The sequence below is a fragment of the Colletotrichum spaethianum genome, assembly GCF_022836535.1.
Source record: "Colletotrichum spaethianum MAFF 239500 DNA, contig11, whole genome shotgun sequence".
NCBI lineage: Eukaryota > Fungi > Ascomycota > Sordariomycetes > Glomerellales > Glomerellaceae > Colletotrichum > Colletotrichum spaethianum.
The window spans coordinates 1,287,818-1,313,443 of NW_026054781.1; the positions used below are offsets into that span (position 1 = coordinate 1,287,818).

Here is a 25,626-nt window from a genome sequence, read left to right on the forward strand (position 1 = left end):
TTGCAACCTAACATCGTAAACCATCCTCTACCCTCGAGCGATTTGGCATGCAAGCTTGCCATCAATGCCAGGCTAGCCTCGTCCGTGATTCTTCTCTCTGATTTCTAGAATCCCATGTTTCGAAACACAAACCACTGCCGTCGTCCCAGGAACTGCAACGCCCTGTACCTGTGCACCCTGCAAACACACGCGCCCACCAAGTCCCAGCACCGGCATCAGTGCAGTCCGCGGCAACGGTAACGGCAACGGCGACGACTTCATCACCAGACCGTCGCCTCCACCATCAGCATCACTATTGGCATCAGCATGAGCCTGCCTTGCATTGCACTACACCGCACTGCGGATACACTTCCGCTGCTCCCAGCGTCAGACCAGCTGCTGCACTCAAACACACAGAGCCAACACACGGCCGCTTCACCCGCCAACTGTACTCCCTACAGTCTCTCTACGAAGGACACTCACCATCTGCTAAGACGCAACCTCTTCCGTCCACCACTTTGCAGCTGTCAAAGTCCATCTTGCGTCAAACCGGCTAGATGACTACCTGCGCAACCTCTCCAGCCGCATACACGATATCGCAGCCCCTGTCTCCTCTCGGACCTCCGTTGGGACCTTGGGCCACCCGCCGACCGCTTCGGCCACTCACCGGCTTGGGAGGCCTGTCATCCTGTACGATGATTACCAACTGAAGCACCCGGCTCAGTCGCCTTGTTGGTCCTGCACTGGCCATACCAGGGCCTCAGCATTACCAGGTCCACATTGGAATGCCGCATCCTCGTACATTCACATGCGTTTATTTAGCTCTCCGACTTCGACCTTGGAAACCCCACTTTGACTCCATCATGACTTTGGCGAGTGGAAGACATCTGTGTCTATCTCGGCAGATTCTTCATGTTCGAGATTACGTTACCAGACCCAAGCTCGACTTTGGTTCACTCGAATTGAAGTCGACTGTATAATCAGAGAGGCGGGGAGAGGTACGAAAGAAGCAGACCATGCTGAGACTATGGCCCGGAATTCATCTCTCACTACACCTATCCCATTTCTGCCACGTCCGGCTGCAGCTACTGTGCAACTATACCTCGCCACGGCAGCCATGAAACCCAAGACAGCAATAGCTTGCCAACGGCCGGCCGATCGCGTCGATCATCTTGCCAGTATCCTGTCGCCCTACCCCTGCCTGAGAAGGATGCCAAGTCAAATCCGTCAGCAGGAAATGAAAAAAGCCACAAAGCACAACTCTCATCTTCATACGTCTCAAACCTGGATCTCGGTACACTTGTCACACAGTGGCAGCCCCAAATGACCCATCAGATCAGAGCTTGAACGCCTTCCGGCCTCAGAGCGCCGTCAAGGAATGGCAACCAACAAGACACGATACCACTCCTCTTCCCTATTTCGGATGAATGGCTTTGCTATCAAAGCCATCGGAGAATTAGGCCGAGTGAGGCTGAAGTTGACAGCCGTCTGGCGTATGACTTTGGTGTAGATCGCCTTCAATAGTGCACACGCCGTTGCCCCGGGGCTGCTGCCGAGATATGGAGGAGTCGGCGGCAGCCAATCAGGGAACTTGCTGTGTTGCTATGGATGTATTCCTTGTCTCTTGAGGTTCTCTACTTTCTCTTGAACCAGTCATGCTTCTTTACCTGTCAATCGCACTGTCACATGGCGTAGATTGTGGGATCTGATTGACATTCTTTGGTGGTCCTTGCGTTGACCCGCCATTTCCTCAATTGTCCGCAGCAGGGCTTATCTCACAGATGAATCCAGGCACCAAAGATTTGACCTCTCCAAGAAGCAGAGGGTATTAATGCAGCCAACCCTCCTCATGGGGGGGCACCTTGCTTGGCGGCTGCCAAACGTCACATCACTTCATACCCCATCGATATGACAGAGCTACAAAAGGCAATGATCAACCATACGAACCAAGCTGAAAATTACCAACCGCAAAGACGACGCCCCGGGGTCTTCCATCCCGTCCACAATCATGAAATTTCAACGAGTTTTCCGATCCAGTCAACGTGCAACAGAGCGTATCCTCTAGGATTCTTGGCCATGATCAGACACGATTCACAGATGATGACATCATTGCTCCAGCTGTAGGCGTCGACGTGGCTCCTTGAAAATTGTCATCGTCCTCTTTCGTCCAGCGCTAGAGCGTTTCTGAAGCATCAGCCCTCAACGTTCGAGCGTGGCGTCAGGCCCCAAATGGTAATCGAGTATCAGGCCACATAAGCGTTCATTGCTAGCGTACGCAAAGCTGTTTCATACTTCCACCCAGTCCCGAAGTCCTAAAAAAACAACGTTTGTTTCTCCTTTAGGACTGGAGCGCCGTTCTCTGTGGTTATTCGGCAGGCACCATTCCGTTGTCTCGTCGTCGGCCAACTGAGACAATTCATCGTGAGCTATCTCAATGACTGGGATTTACCGCAGTGTAGGGTCTCTGGGGTTACTGTGGAAAAACAAGCTCAACGCTAAGTCGTAATGGCAGGCTATTGCCCTGCTCATTCGAAGCCAGATGGATCAGCATTCATTGGCAAAGGAAGCCTTCTACAAGAATCGACATTGGTCAGACAGACAGAAGTAGCCACCGCTAAGGGAGGCCTATGCCGATCTTGTCATTTTCTGTATGTACTTAGGGACACTGCGGACAACGAGCTGCGCGCAGGGGCCCATGGTAGCCATTCAAGATCTCGCAAGTGCATCTCTGCTGATCAACAGCATCGATGCGACAACACGGTGGAAGTTCAGCCCCGCAACAACCTCCAGACTTCATTCACCTACTTGAACAAGCAGGGTTTGATCTATGTGCTGGCACCATCCCGACACGGGTCTTTTCTGGTTATGTTTCTGATACCAAGTGGTTCATCCATATCGGGTCCCAAAAAGCAAGAGCCTACCGGCTGCTGGTTATCCGATCCGTCTCATTTATCCAAACACAACCACCTTTGGTTCATTGCTTCTTCTGACAGGCTTGGCCTTCCTAGGTGAATACTATTGGCTGAATACCCATAGTTCCATGTTCACAAAGTTGAGTTCTTGGTCACGCAGCTCGATGCTGCAAGCCGTTGTAGATCAACATGTGGTGTTTACTGAGGGTAACACCGAAAACACAGAGGCTTGTCTATTTCACGCTTGCACCCTTTGCCGGTATTGGCACTAAGAGCTTCACGACTGGCAGACCCTGCTGTGTTCACGCACTGGTCTACCAACATTTTGGTCTCGTGCAGAATTCCCAATTAGTCGCAACGCTTTCTTTTCCAAAAATTGCTGAAGGCGGCGCCAGTGCTCAGATGGGATCATCGATAACTGGCAGCGCTTGTGCTGCGATGCGCCAACGCCTGGCTGCTTCACGTGCACACCGCCTGCCTCCTTTACTGCCGTGGGCAAGCCACGGAGCTGATCGATGACGAAGGGTATTGCAATCCCCAATCAGCTGCATTGAAAAGCTATCACATCGACTTGATAAGAGCTATCAACTCACAAGGAGACTTGGGCCGATAAGAGCGGGATATCTGACTTTCGGATCTCATTGATTTGGCTAAGCAGGCTTCGAAACCCCGGCTGAGTAAAGGTAGTCAAGTCCGAGCCTCATGTCAAAGTCGCAAATACGCGCTTGTGTTCCCGGTGTGATCACGGTGCTTTCGTTGGCCTCCCAACCACCGAAATATCCTTAACCTAAGTCTAGAAATCTCCAGGCAGTAGGAAGCAAAAGCACGATTTACGCTCAGAAGCAGCTCAGAGCGTGCATTCGCTCACCTGGCTTCACATTCAAACGACGTCTGAGAGTGATCGGACTCCCATGGTGGTTACAACCAAAGGGGGATGAGCGGCACAGACATGGTATGTGAGGCTAGTCGCAACCGGCCTAACTGGCAAGCCGTGTTGTACGGAACTTCAATCGCAAACACGTCGCCAGAACTCCAACTCGGAGATCTCTACGATCGCTGATAGGTCAATGTCTGGTGTGCAAAAAGCTGACCGCACGGTCGAAGTTAGAACTCTTCACATTCCTACATGCTCCTACACACTATCCCAGAACCTCCACCATTTGCCACTGTTCCCTACCTGTCAAGAGAAACCAGTGGATGGTTGATTAAAAGAGGCGAGCCCTACGCACTATTGTTGCTCTTAGAGGAATATGTTCTTTTCCTGGACTTGGTATTCGTGCTTATGGACGAAGGATGCATTTGCACCTGACTAACGCTTCCGGCAGGTGAACCAGGAGAGAAACCGCAACTAGGAACAGAACGAGCCAACAACGCGGTTCGAGCGAGGGCCTGACCCATTACCTGTTCGTGACCATGATGATGTTCGGATGGTACATGGTGGAGAAGAAACGGATTTTGCAACAAAGAGCTGCCAAGATGTGAGCATCCGCAAACGCTGTCTGCCATCAACAGCCGGTCAGAACTTTGACTGTAGGTCCCATTCAGATTCGGGACTAACAAGGAGTTCGGTGGGCCGTCTCAGAATCCCCCAATTGAAAGGGCTCGCTCATCAGTCCGGTTATTTTCGTGCAATGAAGAAACTCCATGGTTTGTCCTTGACTAGGGTAGATAACGGATCGCCCAGGTTGGAATGCGACAGGATCGCGTTGCGGGATTGCCCAGTGGCCAGCCCATCGAAAATTTCGTGCAGCGGTTCGGCTTGAATGTAGTTGCATGAACTCCGAGTGGGGCTTGGATCCGAGTCTTGACGTCCAAGACGAGAATTATTGTCATGCGGGCTGTTGTTGTTGTTGTTGTCGTCGTCAGCTCACCGGATTGGGCCTTTTTTTTTCCCCTCTTTCGTTTGTGCTGATTGTTTGTCTGCTCCGGACCGCGCTGCAACGGTATGAGATTCCGACGCATATACGATGACGATGACATTTGGCGAAGCGAAGGACCTAGCCCTGGTCGACTCCATTTACGTCCGCAAGGGAGGAAGCCTCTTGCGGCGTTACTTACCATGCCACGATACACACATAATTGCGCTATTCAGAAAGCATTGGACGGAAGCCGACAAGCGTTGGCGATGCTGCACAACGGCACGCACCGTTGGCATGCATCTTCGGTCTTTACGATAGGGTCCATCCGAGGCGACCGGGTCTGGGTACCGCGAGGGAATCGATTCCATTTTTCCTGCAGCATGGGTCGGCAGCTGTTCCTTGGAGCAGAAATCCCTCATTATACGGCGGCTCGTATTGCTCAGTTGTGATACAGCATTCGATAGTGTTGATCACAAGACCCAAAGGCGAGGCGATTCATCGCCATTGACATCCTCCTCGCGGTCCGCATATCCACATACCCACCCCCTGGTTGCAAGGTCAATGAGGGCTTGGATAGACTTTGAACTGCATTCAACGTCGCACAAAGAACTCATGGGACCAGGCTTCGTGCATCATCAGTCGTGAGTTGCGGCTGGGGTGCGCGATCAATGCCAAACCCCTGAACCGGGTCGCTAAGATTACACCCAGGATTAGCAGGACGCGCTGTTGACGACGAGCTGGCATTCAACTGTGCCCAACATGATGGTTCTCACCGAAGGAGAGCCGCATGCGAGTGCTCCATGGAGTCGGATAGGATCGACCCGACAGATGCGATGGCGAGGTAGCCGCTCGCCGGAGTAGGCGCGTGGGGAATCGGTTATGAACAGCGGTATGAAACCGGTGTCCCCCTGAGGATGCGATGCAGACCCCATATGCGCTCGACATCGACGAGGAATGAATGCAAGATAATGATGCAACCTGGACGAGGCGGCTCGATCCATGATGCGATAATATCGACGCGGCTAGATCAATTCCGTTTGGCACCAACACCGGCCTAGAAGTGTTGACGCGGATAAGACGACAAACGACCCTCTTTCAAGACTGGATCTCACTCCACTCTGCTCCCTGCAAATGCAAGCTGCGGTCTGACTGTCTCACTTGAGGGAATTGGGGGTGTCACTTGCGTCAGTGATGGGAGCATGACGAAACGAATTCCTGTTCTTTTCCCATGGAAGCTGAGTTGCGTCCAAGCAATTCGTTCTGCGCTGAAAAGGAGCAGAGACATTCCCTCGTGGGCCCCCAAGAATACAAGGTACGCGCGCGCGTGGTTGTTGGGCGTGTATCTCGCCAAAGGGCCCTGTACGCATGTTTAAGACCAGAGACATGGGGTAGAAGGCCTTGAAGACTGGAGCGAAAGACTGGGTCCAAAAAGACTGGGGGGGAAGGGGGGGCGGAAACGCGGGCCTCGATCCAAATCCCCGCAGACCGGCAAGGGGTGCGGAAGGGAGAGAAAAGGGAGGGGCGTGGCTGAGTGCAGAGATGGGAGAGAGATCTGTACAAGGCCAAGTTTTTTCTTTCCTTTCCCTCTGGGCTTCGACTGACGAGGATGTCGGGGGGTGTAGGGCGGCCGGGAATGCATGACATCCTGAGAACCACCGCCCGCTGGCATCTGGTACGGGTAGATGAGGGTGTGTGTGGGGTGCAAAAGTGTGTAAGTGTGGTGATCGCGCGGAGGTTCCGTTCTGTGTTCCACGAGGAGCACTCTCGCCGGGTGCTTCTTCTGTAGATCACTAAGGTCTGTTCCTGTGATCTTTACGAGGGCCCTGTCTCTAAAGTGCCGGCAAAGGGTCTTGCTTAGACGACGTCCCCTTCCTAGACAAGAAGCACTCTTCTCGATGGTACGCTAGAGGCATGGAGGGATGTGGTGTTCCGGCCGCGAAGAGCCAACAAGTCGGGGCCCCGTCTGCTATCCATAACGTCGCAATCGCATTCGTGTGCCTCTCTTGATCAAGTATTTTGCACCTCCGCCCCTCACGGAAAAGCTCGAGAGGTGTACGTTGAAGATGACAAGAGGCGTCTGGCAATAAGGGCGATCCGGACATTCCGGTTTCCAGCAGATTTGTTCATACCCTGCCTCCCTGCAGCATCCCCCGGCCTGCCGTCCGCGATCACGCATCGCGTTTCCTACCGCTGCTACTGCTGGCCGTGTCTGCTGCACTGCGTCTCGCGGGACAGATGGAAGAGCTCTAGAAGTGTTATGGGAGTTTCTTTTTTTTTCGTCTCCAAGCAGCAAGTTGCTTCCCTGTTCGTGAGCATACTCAACCCCACCGTATGTAGAATTGACTCGAACTGTATATTTTCCTTTGCAGGGGGGCCGGGCCGCTTGCCTCTTCTCTTGAGAGGGGAATGAGTGTCTCGCAGATGACAGAGACTGCTCAATCGGGAAGACTCACTGGCCTCCCCGAAGTCAAAGTTGCAGGGCCGAGGTCACATCGAACGCTTTCGAAATGATCCCGAAACTTGGTCATCGCGACGGCGAGGGGGGGCATCACGGCTGACATGGACAAGGCTGACATGGACGAGGCTGACATGGACGATCCCGCTTGGGATGTGCCCTGTCGAACCGACATCGTAATCGCGTCAATCTCCCGCTTCAGTCATGGGTGGGCCGCAATGACGTGCCGGTGAAGTATGAGGTTATTCGAAAACAGGAAGTAGGGCTGTGAGGATTACGACACCATCGATACGAGGTCGGTCGTGAGAGTCGGGGTTGGGGACAGCGCTCTGGACAGGAGACCGGGCGAGGTAATCGTGCCGGTCTAGATCAGGATTAGCTCTGGGAAAGATGGAAAGGGGACAGCCAGACGGCGAGGGGTCTATTGTTGTCGGGCTCATCACAACAGCCGGCGAGAGGGAAAGCTGGAGGGGCTGTGTCCGTGGGAACATTGGACGAGACTGCTTCGTGAGCCACCAACGGTGGAATACACAACAGGCAACGGAGGCAGGTGATCGCATGCTAGGCCGAGGGTAGCGGTATTGCTTGGCGAGATATCAACATTTGTGATGGTCGAAATAACGGACTGTTGCATGGGCTGCAAGGACTACTTGTTCGGGCTCTGTGACGTTATCAGGATAAGGCAGTTTGTGGCGTGATCAAGTCTTTGAAGACATAACGAGTGCAGTGGAAAACAAGTGTAGCACCCGTCTAGGTACAACAGAAGGCGTAAATTATGGGCGGTGATGGGCGTATCTGTCTGGTTCGATACCTAGAATAGACAGCCGCTGCAAGAACCAGTATTCGGATTCCAACATCACGATGTAGCCCGATGGACCGCCCAACCCTGGGGAAAACGCCGACAAACCCGCCGGGAGAGGTGAGGTATACATAAACGATGAGAGGAGAAGGCATTGGCCGGATCGGAATGGCGGCATACAGTCGTGGGCCGCCTCTTGTGCGATCAAGGCCACAAGGACGGTGAAGATCACGGGAGTCACGCTGTGAGCAATCAGTCAGCCGGTCAAGACTTCCGTACAAGGCACCAGACGATACGATGACGGGATGGGCACTACCGGACCAAGATCACAGAGGTGCTTGGCGAGGCCTTCCTGATCGCGTCGTATTCCTTGGGTCGAGACGGCCAGACTGGGGAGGATGTCGAAGCATCCCGGGAATGAGGTTGACGTGGGAGGGGCCGGACACACCCCAACAGCAAAAATACCTACCCACCAAGGCGGTGCGGTGCTCGCCATACGGTGGTGGAAGGGAGTGGTTATCCGCGGTGAGGCTGTGGCATTTCCACCATGGTAAAGCACCAAAAAGGGTAAGGACCCGGTGACGATTACAAGAATGGGGATGGAAGGATGACGGTGAGGTCGCAGACATGACGCCTGGGCAAACCGATTTGGTGTGATACGACAAGGGGGGGGAAGGGATGGGGCTGGTTATGCATAAGTATGTAGAACGATTGACAATAGCGTTCACGATCCGCGTTTGACGGGCCCTTGCGTGGAAAGGGGGAGGTGGTGGTGGTGAGGGGGGACAAGAACCAATTGCCCAGCATACGCTCAAAAGGCTCACCCCGCACCAAGTCGCAACTTTGTACGTGAAAGGGATACGAACGGATGGCCACATCGAGAAAGGCCCAGCGCATATCTACCGCGTGAGTCCCTGTAGACGTCGATACATTGACGAGTGAGATGAGATGAGACGAGACAGCAACTTGACAAGGCAGTATATTCAGCTCGAGACTTGAGACGAGGAAAAGCAACGACGAAGGGAGGGGGGTGGTGCTAGATCAAACAAGTTTGGGCCGGATTAGGAACATACATCGCCAGCGTCTCACGGCAGAGGAAAGGGGGGAAAGACCACGTAATTTTGACTTTGTGTATTGTAAACTCAAAGTACTGCTATCTTATAGGGGTACGGCTAGAGCGTACATTCTATGGACCGTTTCCAAAACCAAAGCACTAAAACACCGAAAGCCATGTTTGGTTTGTTGTAAGGAAAGACGAGAAAAAAGCAGATCATGACAGATAAGGAAAAAGAGACCATTATGAGACTGTTACGCCCCTCGTGTGAGTAGAACCCTCCTCCTACAGTATTCCCCCTTTCCCATCGACGTGAACAAGGAATGATTCGTGGATGTATACCGTCAAACTTGTACAGGGAGCGGATATCAAATGTTAAGACAGAAAAAAGAAAAAATGATGACAAGAAAGAAAATAGACAATGTAGTAAAAGGAAAAAGATAAAGCCAGTCTCATATCATGCTCGCGTGTCATGTAATGTCCTGTGTCCCCTTCTATACCCTGCAATGCGTGTGCTCATGTGCTTCGCTATGAAGTTCCTTACTCGCAAACCGCTTCACGAATGAACTGTCCAAGTTGTTTGGCCTGGATTGATGGTCAGCATCGAATGGAAACAGTAGATATCTCATCATGAAGACTTACATAATCGCCATGCATCATGGAGAAGTGGTTGCCAGGCATGTGCCTGGTCCTGAACTTGTTAACGTCCAGGTACTCGTCCCAGCGGTTAGGACCGAAGTCGGTCCTGTTGTCCAAGAGGAATAGAGCATGGCCCGTGGGATAGGGGTCTGGGCGAGGGTCGGAGGGAAGGTGGCAGACACCGTCCTCGCACCAGATGGCCATAACGTTGGGGCACTTCTCCTTGGGGATAGGCTCGGCAGTGTAGTTGCTGAGGGCAGTAACACTGGCGGCGAAGTGGGGAAGGAGCCAAGAGGGAATCTTCTTGTTGTCGTCGTCTCCCTCACCGAGGAGGCCGATGGAGGCGAACCAGGAGTGAAGGCTCTTGGGGAGAGGCTCGATGGTGATGGGGCAGGGGGCGTCAATGATGATGAGGTTCTCGACGCTCTCGCCGGCCTTGGTGAGCTGGTTGACAATCTCATAGGCGATGACACCGCCCGCGGACCAACCAGCCAAGGAGTAGGGACCTTTGGGCTGTCTCGCCTTCATAGCCTCAATGAACTTGGAAGCCATACCGTAGACACCGCACTTGTACTCCTCAGGGGTCTTCATGAAGGGGGAGAAGAGACCCCAGACCGCCCACTGGCTGGAGACCTGGCTGATCTCGGTGTAGGAGGTTGCGCAGCCACTGCCGTCGGGTACCATCCACAGGTTCTTGGTGGCGGTGCGGGTGCTTCCCTGGAGAAGGATCGAGGTGGCCTTGCGGTGAGGGTAATTGTCAATGATCTCTCTGGGTGGGGGCGGCTTGGTGATTGAGGCAGTGGTGTTGCCAGGGTGAGTGTTGATCTCCCTGGTTGGCTCAACCTTCTCGCGGCGAGGGGCCGAGGCAGCCTTTGCAGGCTTAGGCGCAGGCGCGGGCTTGGGCTTTGGGCCAATACCGAGGGCCTTCTCAACCTCCAACAAAGAGGGGTTGGTGACGAAGAGGTCGCTGGGAATGTCCATGCCCGACTTCTCGCGGAGGGTGCCGAGAATAGAGAGACTCATGAGAGAGTCCATGCCCAAAGCAGCCAGATCTGGAGCCGCAACAATCTCATCAACCTCAACGCCCATCTCCGTAGCGATAGTGTCACGAAGAATGTTCTGGAGGTCACCGCATTCGGTGTCGTCGCCGTCACCCTTGACGGAACGGTCACTCTCCTCGTAAGGGGTAGTGACGTTGGAGTCAGACTCCAGCTCGGGTGTCTCGGAAACGGAACCGCTGGAATCACCAGAGTCCTGGACGTAGCTGTCCTTGCGATCAGAGGTCTCGAACTGAGCAAGGAAAGCCTTGAATGCACCGATGGTCGGGTACTCGACAAAGGCATGAGAGTCGATGTCGATGTCAAGCTCCTCACGCATTCTGCCAGAGACGGTCAGAGCCATCAGGGAGTCACAGCCCAAATCAGTGAAGGCGATGTTGTCAGCAAGTTCATCTTGGGTGACACCAACTTCTTTGGCCAGGATGTCGAAAACGTCTTGGACAACGGAGCGCTTGGCGAGCTTGGCGTTGACAGCCTTGAGGTTGCTGGCGGTGACTTGCTTGGTAGCCTTCTCCTTGCCACTCTTCTCCTTGGCCGGGGCAGCCTTGGCGGGGGCAGCAGCCTTGGGGGCAGCGGCGGCAGGAGCAGAGCCGGCAGCGGCACGTCCACGAGGAGGCAAGACCATGTTGAGGACCTTGCGAGGGATGGACTGGAACTTGACGTCGCCAGCAACACCGATGATGCGGTCACCATCAAAGACGTAAGCATCACCAGCCATCATCTTGGTACCCTTGACAGGCTGCATACGAACGTAGGAGCGGTAAGTCTTGGAGGCATCGAGCTTCTCGGTGAATCTCATGGAGCCCCATCCGTGGGAGATGAAGACTTGCTCGCGCGAGTCGATGGCATCGGTACCGTTGATGACGAAACCAGAGAGATGGCAACAGCTGTCAATCCAGTACGGGTTGCAGAAAAAGCTGCCATCCTTCTCCGTGGTCTGGAAACTGATCTTGGCGGTAGCCTCGCAGGTCTTGCTGTCCAAGATGACCTCCTCCATACCCTGGTACTTCTTGTCATAGTCGACCAAAGCAGTGAAGAGCTTGTAGGTCAGTCCGCGACCAATCTTGGACGCCTTGCCCTGTCTCTCAGCCTCCTCGAGGGCGTCAATACGGCCCTTGATGAGGTAGCTAACACGCTCGAACTCGTCAGCCCACTGCTCAGTGCTGCCGTAGACGACCTTGCAGTGAGCGTGCTCGGTCTTCTTAGAGCCCTCGCCAGTGTGGAAGCTGACGTCGGCATAGCCCAGAGCGACGTTGGCAGTGACGGTGGTGCGGAGGACATGGGCATCAAGCTTCTCGTCAAAGATGAGAGTCTTGGGCACCTCGACGTTGGCAACGTTCAGGCCGACGGGCTCGGCGTCAGGGCGGAGCATCTTGTACGCGTAGTCGGCAACAGTCATAGCCATATCGGCGTAGAGGGTGGAAGGGCAGAGAGGAGCGCCGTTGCACAAGTGGCCCTCGACGAGAGGGCGGGTGTCGGGGCGCGAGAGGTTGGTCTCGGTCTCGACGAGGGCAATGTCACCATTGACATCCTCGTTAGTGACTGCGTGGATGGAGGTGGTGGACAGCTTAGGCCTGGCAGGCTCGATCTGGAGAGGAGCCTTGACCGCGGAAGGACCACGGTTCTTGGTAAGGCACCAATCGCCGGTGTACTGGAGCCAGTAGTTCTTCTCGTCGAAGGAGTAGGTCGGGAGGTCAAGGAGACGAGTGCACTCGCTGAAGTCGCGGTGGAACTCATCCCAGTCCAGGTTGATACCAGCAGTGTGAAGAGCACACAGAGTGTTGCTGAGAACCTTGTAAGTAGGCTCGTTGCGACGCAGAGTGGGAACAGCAACCGAGCTGATGCCAAACGAAGACTTGACGAAGTTGGCACAGACGGGGTGAGGTCCAACCTCGAGCCAAACGGTCTTCTCGTCAACGGCACCAGACTGCTGGGCGTGGACAAGGCCGCCAAGGAAGTTGACAGCGTCACGGGCGTGGTTGCGAAGGTACGCGGCATTGACCGGCTCGTTCTCAACCATCTTGCCAAGCAGAGGCGAGATGATGGGAACCTGAGGCCTCTCGAAGCTCACGGAACGAGCGAGAGTCTCAAAGTCGTCCAGGATGGGATCGACCTGAGCAGAGTGGAAGGCGAAAGGCACCTTGAGCTGGGTGCACTTGAAACCGGCAGTGCCAAGATGCGAGGAGATCTCACTGATCTTGGCAGCCGCACCGCTGAGAACAGTCTCCCGAGGGCCGTTGATGCAAGCAACGTTGACAGCCTCAGCCTCGGCGCCGAGGGCCTCCATGACCGCGTCAACGGGGCCGGTGACAGCGAGCATAGCATGGGTGCCAGCAGTGCACTTCTGGACGAGGAGCTGGGCGCGAGCTCCAACTAGGTAAATCGTGTCGCTGGCAGACAGGACACCAGCGGCATTGAGAGCAGCGTACTCGCCGAGGGAGTGGCCCATGACAGCGCTGGGCTTGATGCCCCAAGAGGCCCACAGACGAGCAAGCGCCATCTCGAAGCAGCACAGACCAAGCTGCACGATGACGGGCGAAAGCTTGGTCACATCGGCCTCGCTACCATCAATGAGAGGCAGGAAGCTAGGAAAGCCGTGGATTTGGGACAGCTGGTTAAACTCTTCGATGCTCTCACGGAAAACACGGTAGTGCGCGTAGAGATCCTTGCCGAGGCCGGCGTAGTGAGATCCCTGGCCAGTGAACATGAAGGCAACCTTGGGCTGCTGAGTGGAGATGGGAGTGAAGTTCTCCTTGAGCCTGTCCTTAATGAGGCGCTGGGCCTCAGGCAAGTCGGAGGCAGCGACGTTCATGCGCCAGTAGTGCTGAATGCGACGGGCAGTGGTCGTGTATGCCAAGTGAGAGAGAGGCGTCTGGGGGTTCTGCTCCATCCAGCCAACAAGTCTCTCGGCGTTGCGGATCATGGCAGCCTTGGACTTGCCAGTAACCGTGACGACCTGGACGCTACGAGGGTCGGACTCGGGCGCCTTGAGATGGGGCGCATCCTCCAACAGCAGGCCAGTGTTACCACCAGCGGCACTGAAGTTGTTGACGAAGATACGTCTAGGCTTGCCGTCTCTCCTCTTGAAGGGGGTGAGGTGGAAGGCGATGTTGACGTTGCGCTCCGACAAGTCCTTGGGGAACGTCTTGTTGATCTCCTTCTTGATACCGACGTGGGGAGGGATGGCGTTCTTCTGCATCATCATCAGGACCTTGGTAAGAGCAGTGACACCTGAAGCAGCCTCGCCGTGACCGACGTTGGACTTGACGGCACCAAGGTAAAGAGGGCGGTCGGCAGGTCTCTTGCGATCAGCAGGGGCGAAGACGTTGGTCACGGAGACCATCTCAGTGCCGTCACCAGCCTGGGTACCAGTGCCGTGCATCTCAACGTAGTCAACGTCGAGGGGGTCGACGCCAGCCTCGTCGAGAATGTGTCTCGACAGGATGGACTGGGTAGGGCCGTGGGGGTGAGTGATGGAAATGGCATCGGCAGAGTGGTTCGTCGCGGTGCCCAAGATCACGGCGAGGACGTTGTCCTTGTCGGCAATGGCGTCGTCGAGGCGCTTGACAATGACCGAGGCACAACCGTCAGCACGGCAGTAACCATCGGCACCGTTGTCGAAGGTGGCACAGGGGCCGGTCTTCGACAAGAACTGGCCACGAGACAGACCGGCGAAAATGTCCGGGTTCGTCATGCAGGAGAGACCACCAACAATGGCGGTGTCACAGTCTTTCACCCACAGAGAGTTGCAAGCGACGTTCAGCGCAGCGGCACTGGAAGAGCAGGCCGTGTCGATGTTCAAACTCGGGCCGCTGAAGCCGAAGTGGTAGTTGATACGACCAGGGCCGAAGGCTCGCACACCACCGGTGATGTAGTAGGTGTCGACCTCCTGGGCAGCGTTGATTTCACGCCAATCGTCAGAAGTCTGACCGTAGAATGTACCAATGCGGTCCAGTCTCGTCGAGGGCGTTCTGTTGGGGACATAACCGCACATCTCGAGCGCCTCGTAGGCAGTAGTCAAGGCCATACGCTGCATGGGGTCGGTCTGGAACGCCTCACGGGGAGACATGTTGAAGAACCTAGGGTCGAAGTAGCCAGGGTTCTCAATCCAGCAACCGTACTGGGAGTGACTCGTGTTGATAGCCTTGCCAGTGATGTCGTAGTGAGTTGCGACGGGGAAACGGTCAGCAGGAACGACCCTGTGAACGTCAAGACCCTTCGAGAGGAGCTCCCAAAGCTTCTCGTGGCTGGCGGCGTCAGGGAAACGACCGGCCATACCGACAATAGCCAGCTTGCACTTTCCGCTGGACCCGTGGTTTCCGATGGGAGAGTTGATGCTCTCTCTCTGGATCTTGGGTCCAGGACGAACCTGGACATCGAGCTGCGTGCGGTCCTTGATCAGCTTCGACAAAGTCTCGGCGTTGTGGGTGGGACCATAGGGGATGACGAGGCATGTCGATCCCTCGAAGTCGCGGGCCGTCTCGATGCATCCCTCAATACCCTTCTGGAACTGAAGAACGTCGACGAGGCACTCGTGGGCAACTGCCTTAAGGAGAGACTTGGTGTCGGTCTCGGCAAACCAGATTCCCTTGGTTCCGGACATGATGGCGGAGCGAGGCTTGCTCTTGGCGAAGATCTCGACGACCTTGGGGTCGTTGAGGCGAAGAATCTTCTCGATGTCGGCGGTGCCGTGAAGGTGAGCGGCGTGGTAGGGACCGTACACGGGGATAGCCGTAGGCTTGACGCCGAAGACATTCTGGTCCTCGAGCGCTCTGAGGGTAGCAGGCGGTCCTGAGATCGCCAGGCTGGATGACGACACAGCGCTAACGTATGCTTGGCTGGCGACGGGGATGTACTGCGACTAGTGTCAGAATATGGCCTTGTGTGGGAACTGGCATAGAAATCGCTTACATTAGATTCATGGAAATTAGTAAGTGCCTCTTTGGCGTCGGATTCCTTCAGGCCAGGAAGGATGTGTGTCCAGGGTTCAGATTGACCGACCGGCGGGCTGAGCCTCTCGGCCAGCGAACCGACGTGGGAGCCGGTTCGGAAGGCCATGAGGACTACCTGAACGGCAATGGGTATCAAGGTAGAGACTGAAGGGGTCGAGGCGATCGCGGCGGCGGCGAACAGCCCCGTGCAAAGACCCATGAAGAATGTGTGATCATGAGGAGCGCCATCTTGAGGCTCCTTCTCGGTGCGGCTAGGAGAGTGTTAGCAACTGGACGGGGAAGGTTCTGGGCGAAGGCGAAGATCACGTACTCGATGTAGTGGGCCAGCTGGGTGATGCAAAGCAGGGCACTGTCGATGCCCGGGTGCTTGATGCTCTGGGCGTGGTATCGCTCGTTGAGTTGGCGGAGTGACAGGAACGTAGGGAGTTTCGACCGTTCCAACTTCCCCAAACCATCGATCTCCTCCCTCAATGCCTGGCCAGCCTGGTCGAGGAACGTCTTCGCAAGGGTGCTCGGATTTCCTGAACGGTAGAACTCGGCGAGAAATCCATGGGTGTCAAGCGACTGATCTCCAAAGAGGAGATAAGACATCATATCGGCCATCTTGAAGGATCGTCGACATAGATTTCCTAGGTGATGAGGTTCCCGGTGCTCCAGCAAGAACAAGATGTCTGGATGGCGGGAGCGAGTCTTGAACTTATATGATTGAGATGGGCTCGACACAGGACGGGTGGAGGGTGTGCACACCAACGTAACAACGGACCATCTCCCGAATTACTCAACCCAGCTGTCAATGTCATGGCTGATGGATAGCGGAATCGTAACATGGAACACTTGCTAGGTAGAGGGAGTGGGTTGAAGGGGGTGCGTGGAAAACATCCCATGTAGCCGCACGCCCCCTGCACCCCTTCCCTTCCTTTCCACCTGGCTCATCCTTTTCTCGCCCGGATGGCTAGCGTGAGTCCGGCCCTGGGGGCTCTCGGTGACCGAAGGTCATGGGTGATTTTCAGTGTCTTGCCGAATCGGTCGAGACCCATTGGTTCAGGGCAGGCGATCGAGACCGCCGCCACACGGGCTTTCCTGCGCCAATCCACCTATGCTGACTTGAGAGAACGGACAGGCGGACAGACAGGAGGATAGACAAGAATAGGCCGCAGCGCGGCAACTCGAGCGGAACTCAAGCAAGGCAGAGCACACGCTCGCGCGCTCCTTGCGCCGATTTCTCTCACCCTCGATTCCACACACCCAGAATGGCACTGCAGTGCGAGGGATTCGTGGCGGGCAAGGTGGTGTACTCTGTACCCTTGCATCGGGCTTTCATACAAGCACGCATCTGGAACTGTACTTGGAAGCAAGTAGTGACCGATCTTGTACGCGGGGCATGTCAGGACCGCCTGGGCCAGGCATGACGTGATAGCACCAGTTTGTTGCCTCGGAATACCTGCCCAGAAGACGCAGTGCGACGCAGGATTGCTCCGGATGGGACAGTTGGGCAACGCTGGCCTGTACAACGAGCTACGGGGAGTGTTTGGAAGGGCCTAGTATGGCAGTCGAGGGGAGGGATGTTCCGATCCCTGATGCGTTGGCAGCCAGAAAGCGATCGATAGGTGTGAAACGGGTTTGAGAAGACGGCAGCCGGTGAGGGCAGCTTGCTGGTTTCCTCGTTAGGCGGCCTCGAGGATTTCCCAGAGGCGTCAACCTGGCAACAGGGGCGGCAGACAACGAGAGAGAGGGACCGGACGACCTCGGGCTTGCACGACGACCCGTAACCAGAGAGTGCTGAAGAAGGTAAGCAAAGCATGGATGCGAAACACGGCCACGCAGCCCAGGACCGTACCGCAGTGCGCCGCACCAGGAGGAAGTGTCTGGTGAAACTCCGCAATACGAGCGCGGGTAGGCTGTAGTGACAAGCCTCACACAGCTGTCGATGCGGATTTCCCACAAGGGAGAGGCATGGTGTCAGACAAGTCGGGGTAAACAGGCCTGTTTGATTCCTGAGCGTGGGTGATCAGTGGACGGAAGAGTAAACGGGGTGGAAGGGCGTTTGGTTGTGGGTTGCGGTTGTGGGGGTGGACGATGGACGACGCTTTGTCCGACGGACATCCCCAAGGACATTGCCAAAGCGAGACGAATCCAGAGATAGAAACCTAGCCGACACGCCCCACGCCCCCTCCTTTTTTTCTACGAGGGGAGCTTTAGGGCCAATGTTTGATGGCGACTACGGTGTTCGTAAAGAGAAAAGAAAATGTGAAGACTGGAAGGATTTGACATGCGGTTGCTGATGGGCGTCGATGGATTGCATAGCGACGTTATTCGGATCAATTGTCGTTGGAGGTCGTGATGAAAGCGGGGACACGAGGCGGCTGTTGTTGTTTGGTTGGAGATCGGAGGGCAAAAAAAAAAGAAAATAAAGGAATGGATTGACGTCGTCGGACTCGACGGGGGACGGAAGTGGGCGGCGGGCCTGCGGCTGCGGCTCTCGTGCTCACCCAGACATGCCACCCTATTGTCTTCTGTGCACCGCACCGGCCTCTTTCTCTCACCTTGCCATTGTTCCCCTTTGATACAAAAGTGGGTCTTAGGCCACGGCAAGCAAATGGGACAGGGGGGAAGGCATTACTGAGTCCTCTCCCTAAGCACCTCCAACGCCGAAGGTACGTACTCCCTGGTCGTTTGGACCGAAGAGGGTGTTGTCGTCAAATTCGTAGTGCTCTTCGATTTAGTTGTCAGTCCTGCCTATTCCCGCCCCACCGCCGACGAGTACGTACTGCAGCCTGACACGATCGACTCTGGCCCATCTACGTACCTAGGTATCTACCTGTCTCGTCGGGAAAGCGGGGACCTATATCGGGCGGTCACTATGGAGATGCATATGGACATGGGGATGCTTTTCCCCCCAACTTACAGTATCGATATCTCGGTTCTTCATGTGCATTTGCAATGCAAAGCATAGACTCCCCGCCCGCAACAACAACAAAAGAGACACACTTTAACTGTCCAAGACCGAGACAGATCCCGGGTAATGAGTGCACACACGGACGCCGTCTAGAAAAGTAACTATTCGTGCCCCTTTTGTGCTCTTTCGACGGTGCCTTACCTTAGTCCATACTAGTGACTGCAAGGCATCCGTCCTCGAGGTCAGTAGGTAGGCAAGGCAAGATCGTGGAAGGTCAGAGAGAAGGGAAAGTGCGGGTACGTGGTGCCGTGCGGGCGATGGATGTTCCGGCAAGACCCCTTTTCCGTCCATAACTCCTCGGCCGACAGCACCAACATCGAGACGCAGTCTAACGCAAGGCACTGTCTCCAAACCACGGGCTAGGTTGGCCGGCACGGAAACGCCCACGGCAGTACGTACCGTGCCCCAGGGCCCGCGACCCCCCCCCCCCCCCCCCCCCCCCCCCCCTTGATCCCGCTCTTTTAGGCAAGGCGTTGAGGCAAGGGGCCCCGGTTGGCTTCGTTTCTTGCTAGGTACGCTTATTTCTATTCTCTGGGGCCGTCTGGAGCTTCGACGCAGTACCTGCTGGTAGGGGTGGTCGAAGATTGTTCGATCCCCCCCTGTCTCTCGTTCCTCTTGCCACGCCGTCAGGTATTATGGACCACCTCACGAGCGTCGTCCTCGACCGCCAACATTGACATGGACCTTGCTCCTGGCCCCGCCGGTCAGAACTGGCTATGGTTCATTGTGGGGAAGGCTCCCTTCACCTAACCACTCCTTCAATGCATGATAATCCCCGACAGCGACGGCGGCGGCGGCGGCGGCAGAAGGAACACGGCTTGGAACAGACGTCTTCTCTCTTGGCCCCGCCATGTCGTCTCCTCGCAAAACATTCGATTACCAACCCAAGGCGACTAGCAAAACATCCAGCGCCAGCCCAGGTACCGGGCGCCTTAGCGGAAGTCATTTCGTCCGATGCAACGCTCGCTGATGCCAGCCAGAAACACCTCGGCGGCAAAGGCACGGTCACTGACAAAACATGCATACACACAAACACACATTCGGCGGCACGGTACACACGTATACGCCCACACACCACCTTGTCTATTTGCCTTTACCTCTCTCTTGGACCCTTTGCTCAGCTTGGCTGTAGTTCAGATGCGTTTTTCTCGAGCACCTTAATCAAGAAAAGAGATCTTCAGCACTGACACGCTTGTTTCTTTTCCAGAATGAGTCGGAAGCCGTAGGCGGGATCCAACCCAACGGTCCGACGGCAAACGGCCACAGCGGATGCCGCCAAAGCTTTCCTCGCCTGTGTGCGCACATGCTCTGGCCAGAGGACCAAGACCAGGACCAAGACCAGGACGCCGCCCGACATCAGGATCCAGCAACCCGCCGCTGAAAACTGCAGGCTACGGTCTACGCTGCTGCAAGGCACCAAGCAGCCCTGTGATTCGACATACGGTCTCATTCTCGCTCCCACTCGCAACAAAAGGTTTCGTGGCGTTGAGATGGTCCGGAAGATGCAACAGATTGTTTTCTTATCTCGCAAGAGAGTTTCTTCCTGTATGGGCGTTCAGATCGTCTCTGCCCCAAGCAGCCGCAGCATTCGCCCTGGCTGTGTTGTCATCGCTTCCCAAATTCGACGTGGCTGTGGGGGAAAAGACAGGGAATAGGGAGGGGGGGAGTGACTACCGATTGTTTGAGTGTGTGGGAGAAAGGGCGTACTCCTAGTCGGCTCCTACACCTTGTCCAACATCGTCCTCCTCTTACACACCAGGGCTGCGGTGTGCATACTTTGTCTGGTTATTCATCCCATCATCTAGCGCCTATCTCGCGGTAATAGTCAGTCAGAGAGATGAGTGCCTGCTGCTCTTGGACGAAGCATCTCGGAGCAGCAGGTTGGGACCCCATGGACGGGCGGCGAACACATAATGTGCGGCCCTGCGGACAATTTGGACGTCCATCGACCGCCACGGCGACGGCACAAGGCGGTTAGGAAGGCGCGGCAAAAATGGCAGAGAAACATTGGTATGAAGGGCAACGCTCACCTGAAGGTCGGCGGTTGTAAACGAACGGGCTTGGTGCACAGAGCCAAGCCCACTCGGACTACCGCTTCAAGCCTCTTCAGGCCATCTAGACACAACGGCGGCCGGCGCACGTTGATTTACGAAGACCAAGTGCGACTGGTGTCTGAATCGGTGATGTCGCCCTGTGGAGGCCCGTATTTGGGATGGGACACGACGACCCTTACACCATCTCGGCCGCGCAGGACTAGTTACGAAGATCCTCATGTTGTTGGGCTTTGAAGGATGAGAGGCGAACGTCTGAGCGGCCGTCGTCGACAACGATGCAAACGAGAGCGTAGGACGGCGGCCGATTCCTGCCTCCTGCAGACGGCCATCTCGATCTCGAGGGAGCTGGATCCATCTGCGACAAGCCAGCATGCACCCAGAAGAACACGCTGCTACAGGCCTTTCCCCTTGGTGTGCTGCCATTACAGTGAGCCGCAATAGACACCAACTACATGGTGTCACTCCCACAGTCTATACGACTCTTGGGGTTTGCACACCGCACGGATACGGCTAGCACAAAGGTTAGCGAATCAGGCCTTGATGACGCTTAATCAGATTGAGAGCCGCCGCCTCGCATGCCTGGCCTGCGGGCAGGGGATCGAGGAACCATAACAAGGATGGAAAGCCAAGACAAGACAAGAGGGGGAGGGGGGGAAACAAGGGAGAAAAACAAAAGGCTACGGTGGGGTTCTCTAGAGCGGCCCATTGTGTCTCGTGTCGCAGGTGAAGGAAGCAGCTCCAGTGGGCAAAGTCGCCAGTGAGTCGGCCTAACAGGTTTGGCCACTGGTCGGGGCGTCACTAAATCACGGGCACTTGGGTGCCTGCAATGTTGAACCAGGGCCAGCGCCTCACCACCACGCTTTAGCGGCCAGTATTGCCCGAGGGCGTCCCGCCGCCCCCTATGCGTGCGTTGGCCCCAGCGATTGAGCGTGGTTTCTTACCTCCCGCAGCCCGGGAATACAGGGAGGTGGGTGACGGGTTACAGCGCTGGTCTGTTTACTATGACCGCCTCCCGCCCGTTTTGGCGGCGGTTGTGGAAGGAGGAGGCGGAGGACGAGAATGGGGACTGAGCAAGCCCCGGAAACATGGACAATCCCGCCGTCGGCACCCACCTTGTCCTTCCACTAGGCCGTGCCTCAAATCACATCTCGTTAAGTTAAGTCCTTCGGAATCTGAGGCGCGGGATGCAATCCTCCAACTCAAGCATCACTGACCGGATCCACGCCCCCATTTCACCCCCTCCTCTTCCCTTTCCCCTTCCTTCTTGGAGCAAGAGCTTATCTTGCCCGACATGATGCACCTCTCGATTCTCGTGTTTGTCTTGGGCCGCCAACGAATTGTCAACGGATCCCGAACGAAATGAAATGCAGCTAATCGCTAGTAGGAGCCAGAGGGGAGGAGCCATGCACGCCATAATCTCCCTCCGAAATAGATCTGATGGCTTGGCTTTGATGACTGCTCTGGCGGTCTGATAGAACTTTGGCCTAGTACCGACTGGCATGCAGTTGGTCAACACCACTGCATCTCAACCAAGAATGAACCTATCCACATATCCGTAACCAAACCGTCGGCCAAGCCGGCCGCAAGAGTCTCGACAGCTGTCCGGCGTCACGTTTGATCGGAATCGACGTCATGTCATCCCATGCCGCCTTCATCCCTCCGGCCAGCCCAGCGGAGCCTTGCATGAACCGGACAGCAATGGTATTGGTCGATCACTTTTTCCACAACAGGCTCAGTGGCTTGCCTTAAACCGTTTATCGGTACCACCTCGCCTCCAGGGGTTGAAATGCCCCCGTGTGATACGTACACCAACATCATGCTACCGTCCCACAGAATTGTCTACAACAAGGCATTGCCATGAGTCTCAGCCTTGGGCCATTTGCCAGAAGACGAGTCATCATACCCCCATGCATCCGGACTCTGCCGCCGGCTACCCGTCCCCAAAAGGTCCAGGTGGAACACTACGCGACTCTTGTCCTGTCTCCGAGTCCGAGAACGGCAGTCCAAACGACCACAACTGCTTGCAAGGCGGAAATCCCGGTCTGGTTTACCTCTTCAGCGCCGGATTAGGTCCAACGATGCGCTGCCGTTCCGAATCCTGGACCCAGGCTCGACTCGGCTCCTGCGGCGACCGCGGCCTGTGTTGTGCTGCTAGCATCGTGCTCCAACATCCAGCCCAGGTTGTACAGCCGCCCGTCCCTATCACCAAGGGTCTCAGCCTAGAAGCGCGCAAGAATTGCGTCCAGGCGGGTTTCCTAGGCGGCGTGTCGAAGACGATGCGAGACCGCCCAGTCAGGGAGCGATTCGACCCAGCTCAGGTTCCGCGGCTGTACCATCGGACGTCCGACCACGCCTGCATGGCGTGCCTTGCTTCGTCCCTCTAGCGCGTCTAATCTCGGCATGGGGTCTTACCGGACCTGGTCAGAGTATTCCCAGATCATTGATTGTGCTGCTCGTAGTGCTGATGTTGATGAGCGTCCCCTAGGTAGATGACCTGATGTCGCTCCCTTGGACTGCCGAAGCCTGCATATCAGCAAAACCACGAGCCAAGCAGTTACACCGCCATGCAGCGAAGGAACATTATCTGCCAGGCAGCAGAAATCTGGTCGTATTCTACGAGCCATCGAGAATGATGACGCTTCTGTACCACCACTTTGCTCTGCTTTTTCGGGCAAGCCAATTTCCACGGTCCACCGCTCAGAGGGGTGCGTGTAAGCCACTGTAAGGTTCTCTTGATCCACTCCTTCCGGTTCTCTAGATAACATGTTTGACAGGGTGAGGCTGCTGCTAACGAGCGGGCTGTTCTATTCTTTCTTCTGTTGCGCTCATGTTGTGGGACTGTACCTTCCGTCGATGCGGCGGGACATCCACCTGTTCCCACACGATCAATGACATCCACCTCTGCCAAGTGTCTTCCCCACGGCCGCTCAGATTCTCTACGAGTCTATGGCCCGGACGTGCTCCCGGTCTAGTCGAGACAATTACCTCGTAACGCTCTCGGAAGAACCCCGTTTCCCAGAGATCGAATCCTCCTACAGCTAGCGCGCTCTCCGAATAGCAGCCACCTTGGGCCGTCCATCTGCAGGCCCACTCGGACTCGGGAGAACATGGGCTTCTTTGAGGCCATTTTGCGCGTGTGCGGTTTGTCAGCCATGTCAAGCTGAAGAAGCTTCTTGGTTTCCATCGAGACCAAAGGTCCTGGAAGGCACTAGACACCGCAGTCTTTGGGGCTCTTTGCATACGGACGCAGTTTTGGACATCGGGTCACGTTGCTTCCGATAGTGACTCGACGACCATTATTCATCTGTTCATCACACTGTGATGACTCTGGATTCGATGCACAGTGTTTCATTGGGGCCATTGTCGATTGTCTCGCAAAACCAGGTTCTTCGGTCCGAGATCTCGTCTATCCTCAGACGCAGCGGATGGAGCCAACCGGATTCCTTGTTCTCTCCTGACGTCCAACTGGTCACAATTGCAGCTCCACTGTTATCTCCATGCCATTAATCAAGGACGCCAAAAAAGCCCAATACCAATATGGGAGACATTCCAAAGAAGCGCAACGATACCCACCCCAGAGCTTGGCACCCTACCCGAGATGACACGACGTATCTGTGGCCTTCGGGGCTTTTCTTCTCGCATTGTGAAGCGATCAATCCGAGTGGGCGGTCTCGTCTCGCAGGAGAACCAAAGACGTGGCTTGCATGTTTTCCCCTGTTCGGCCGAGACGCAGGACGTTGCTACACGTCCTCTGGCGATGCTACGTTGCCCAGCATGCTTCTTCATCAGCCTTACCTGTGCTGCCCCGGCCGTGAGACCTTGATGCTGTCAAGGATTTTCATCTGTTCTATTTTTCTCCCCCCTTTCACTTCTGACTTGCGTCTCCGGTGTCTCGGCGACCTCTGCCTGTGGTGAGATGCGGATGCTGCCCTATGGGCTTTCGAGGACGGCGGGTCGGATCCTACTGTTCGTCCGCTCGCGTCTCAATTTAGGCGTAAGCTTTTCAGCCTCATCAACGGGCATGGCGGCTGCTGCTGGTGCTGCTGCTGCTGTTTCCCACAGAGGAACTGAGCATCCACACCGCATCTGAACATCGGGCATGTCTTCCCCGTCCTAGCGCCCGAACTTCGGCCCTTGGCTGGTTCATGCCTGTCTGAATATCGGGCGTCCCAAGGCTTGCAGAGTGGAAGCTGATGTCGGTATGACTGGGCAAATGACCCTCATCCGTCTTTGCTCCAAGTCATTCATTCTCACCCCCATGGGGCATGGCGAACAAACAGGAGCAACGGGCTCCCATGCCTCCCGTTGATACCATCCCACACGCCCCTCCTCGTCCTTTTGGGCATGCATCGTGGCTCCTGCCAGATCCAACCTAATCAGGTTTTCCCGCGGTCCTGGGGCGTCTGTCTTGCCTTATCTTTGTCGACATGAGACGAAGGCACGGAAAGCAATTACCGGCATCCAAGATGGCGGGCCTGGTTTCGTTTCTTCTTAGGAGACCGCTCGGCTCGGAGATCCATCTCGGACCTGCTAGTCGTCCTGTCGGTGAGTCTTGCGTCGGTAAGAAGCCGGAGGTCTTGCCTGATAATCGTAGCTCTTCAGCTCGGAGCGGAATAGCCTATGTTTAGAGAGCTCAAACCGCTGGGGTATAGCTTCAGAGACCAAGATTTTGTACGCTGACTTACTGCCCAAGTCACTATATGAGATCCCTCCGCTCGCCGTACAATGTTGAGAGACTCGGCGACTTGACTAACGTCGAGATGTCCCCCAAAAGTCTAGACGTCATTATGCTTCTTTCGACATGTGCAAAGAGCTGCATTCGTGTGTCGTGAATCTTACGCAATCATCTCGTCTTGTCCTTGTTTTTCCTTCGGGCCGCCTCGAGATGCGGGTCTCACGGGAGTGGCTG

General features: G+C 55.6%; 3 protein-coding genes across 3 annotated transcripts; 2 read left to right on the forward strand and 1 right to left on the reverse strand.

Annotated features, from left to right (window-relative positions):
- Positions 1-9,598: 9,598 nt before the first annotated feature.
- ColSpa_05298 (conidial yellow pigment biosynthesis polyketide synthase) lies at positions 9,599-16,310 on the reverse strand (the record flags this gene model as incomplete). The annotated part of the gene is made up of 4 exons (XM_049271509.1): positions 9,599-9,643; positions 9,701-15,610; positions 15,667-15,958; positions 16,018-16,310. The coding sequence occupies 4 exons, from the start codon at positions 16,308-16,310 to the stop codon at positions 9,599-9,601; spliced, it is 6,540 nt and encodes a 2,179-aa protein (XP_049127466.1).
- On the forward strand, positions 9,827-13,132 carry ColSpa_05297 (uncharacterized protein; the record flags this gene model as incomplete). Its single annotated transcript, XM_049271510.1, has 2 exons — positions 9,827-10,470; positions 10,588-13,132. 2 exons carry the CDS (start codon positions 9,827-9,829, stop codon positions 13,130-13,132), a joined length of 3,189 nt encoding a protein of 1,062 aa, XP_049127467.1.
- Positions 16,311-22,624: 6,314 nt separating the features above from the next.
- Positions 22,625-23,101, forward strand: ColSpa_05299 (uncharacterized protein; the record flags this gene model as incomplete). The annotated part of the gene is made up of 1 exon (XM_049271511.1): positions 22,625-23,101. One exon carries the CDS (start codon positions 22,625-22,627, stop codon positions 23,099-23,101), a length of 477 nt encoding a protein of 158 aa, XP_049127468.1.
- Positions 23,102-25,626: the final 2,525 nt, after the last annotated feature.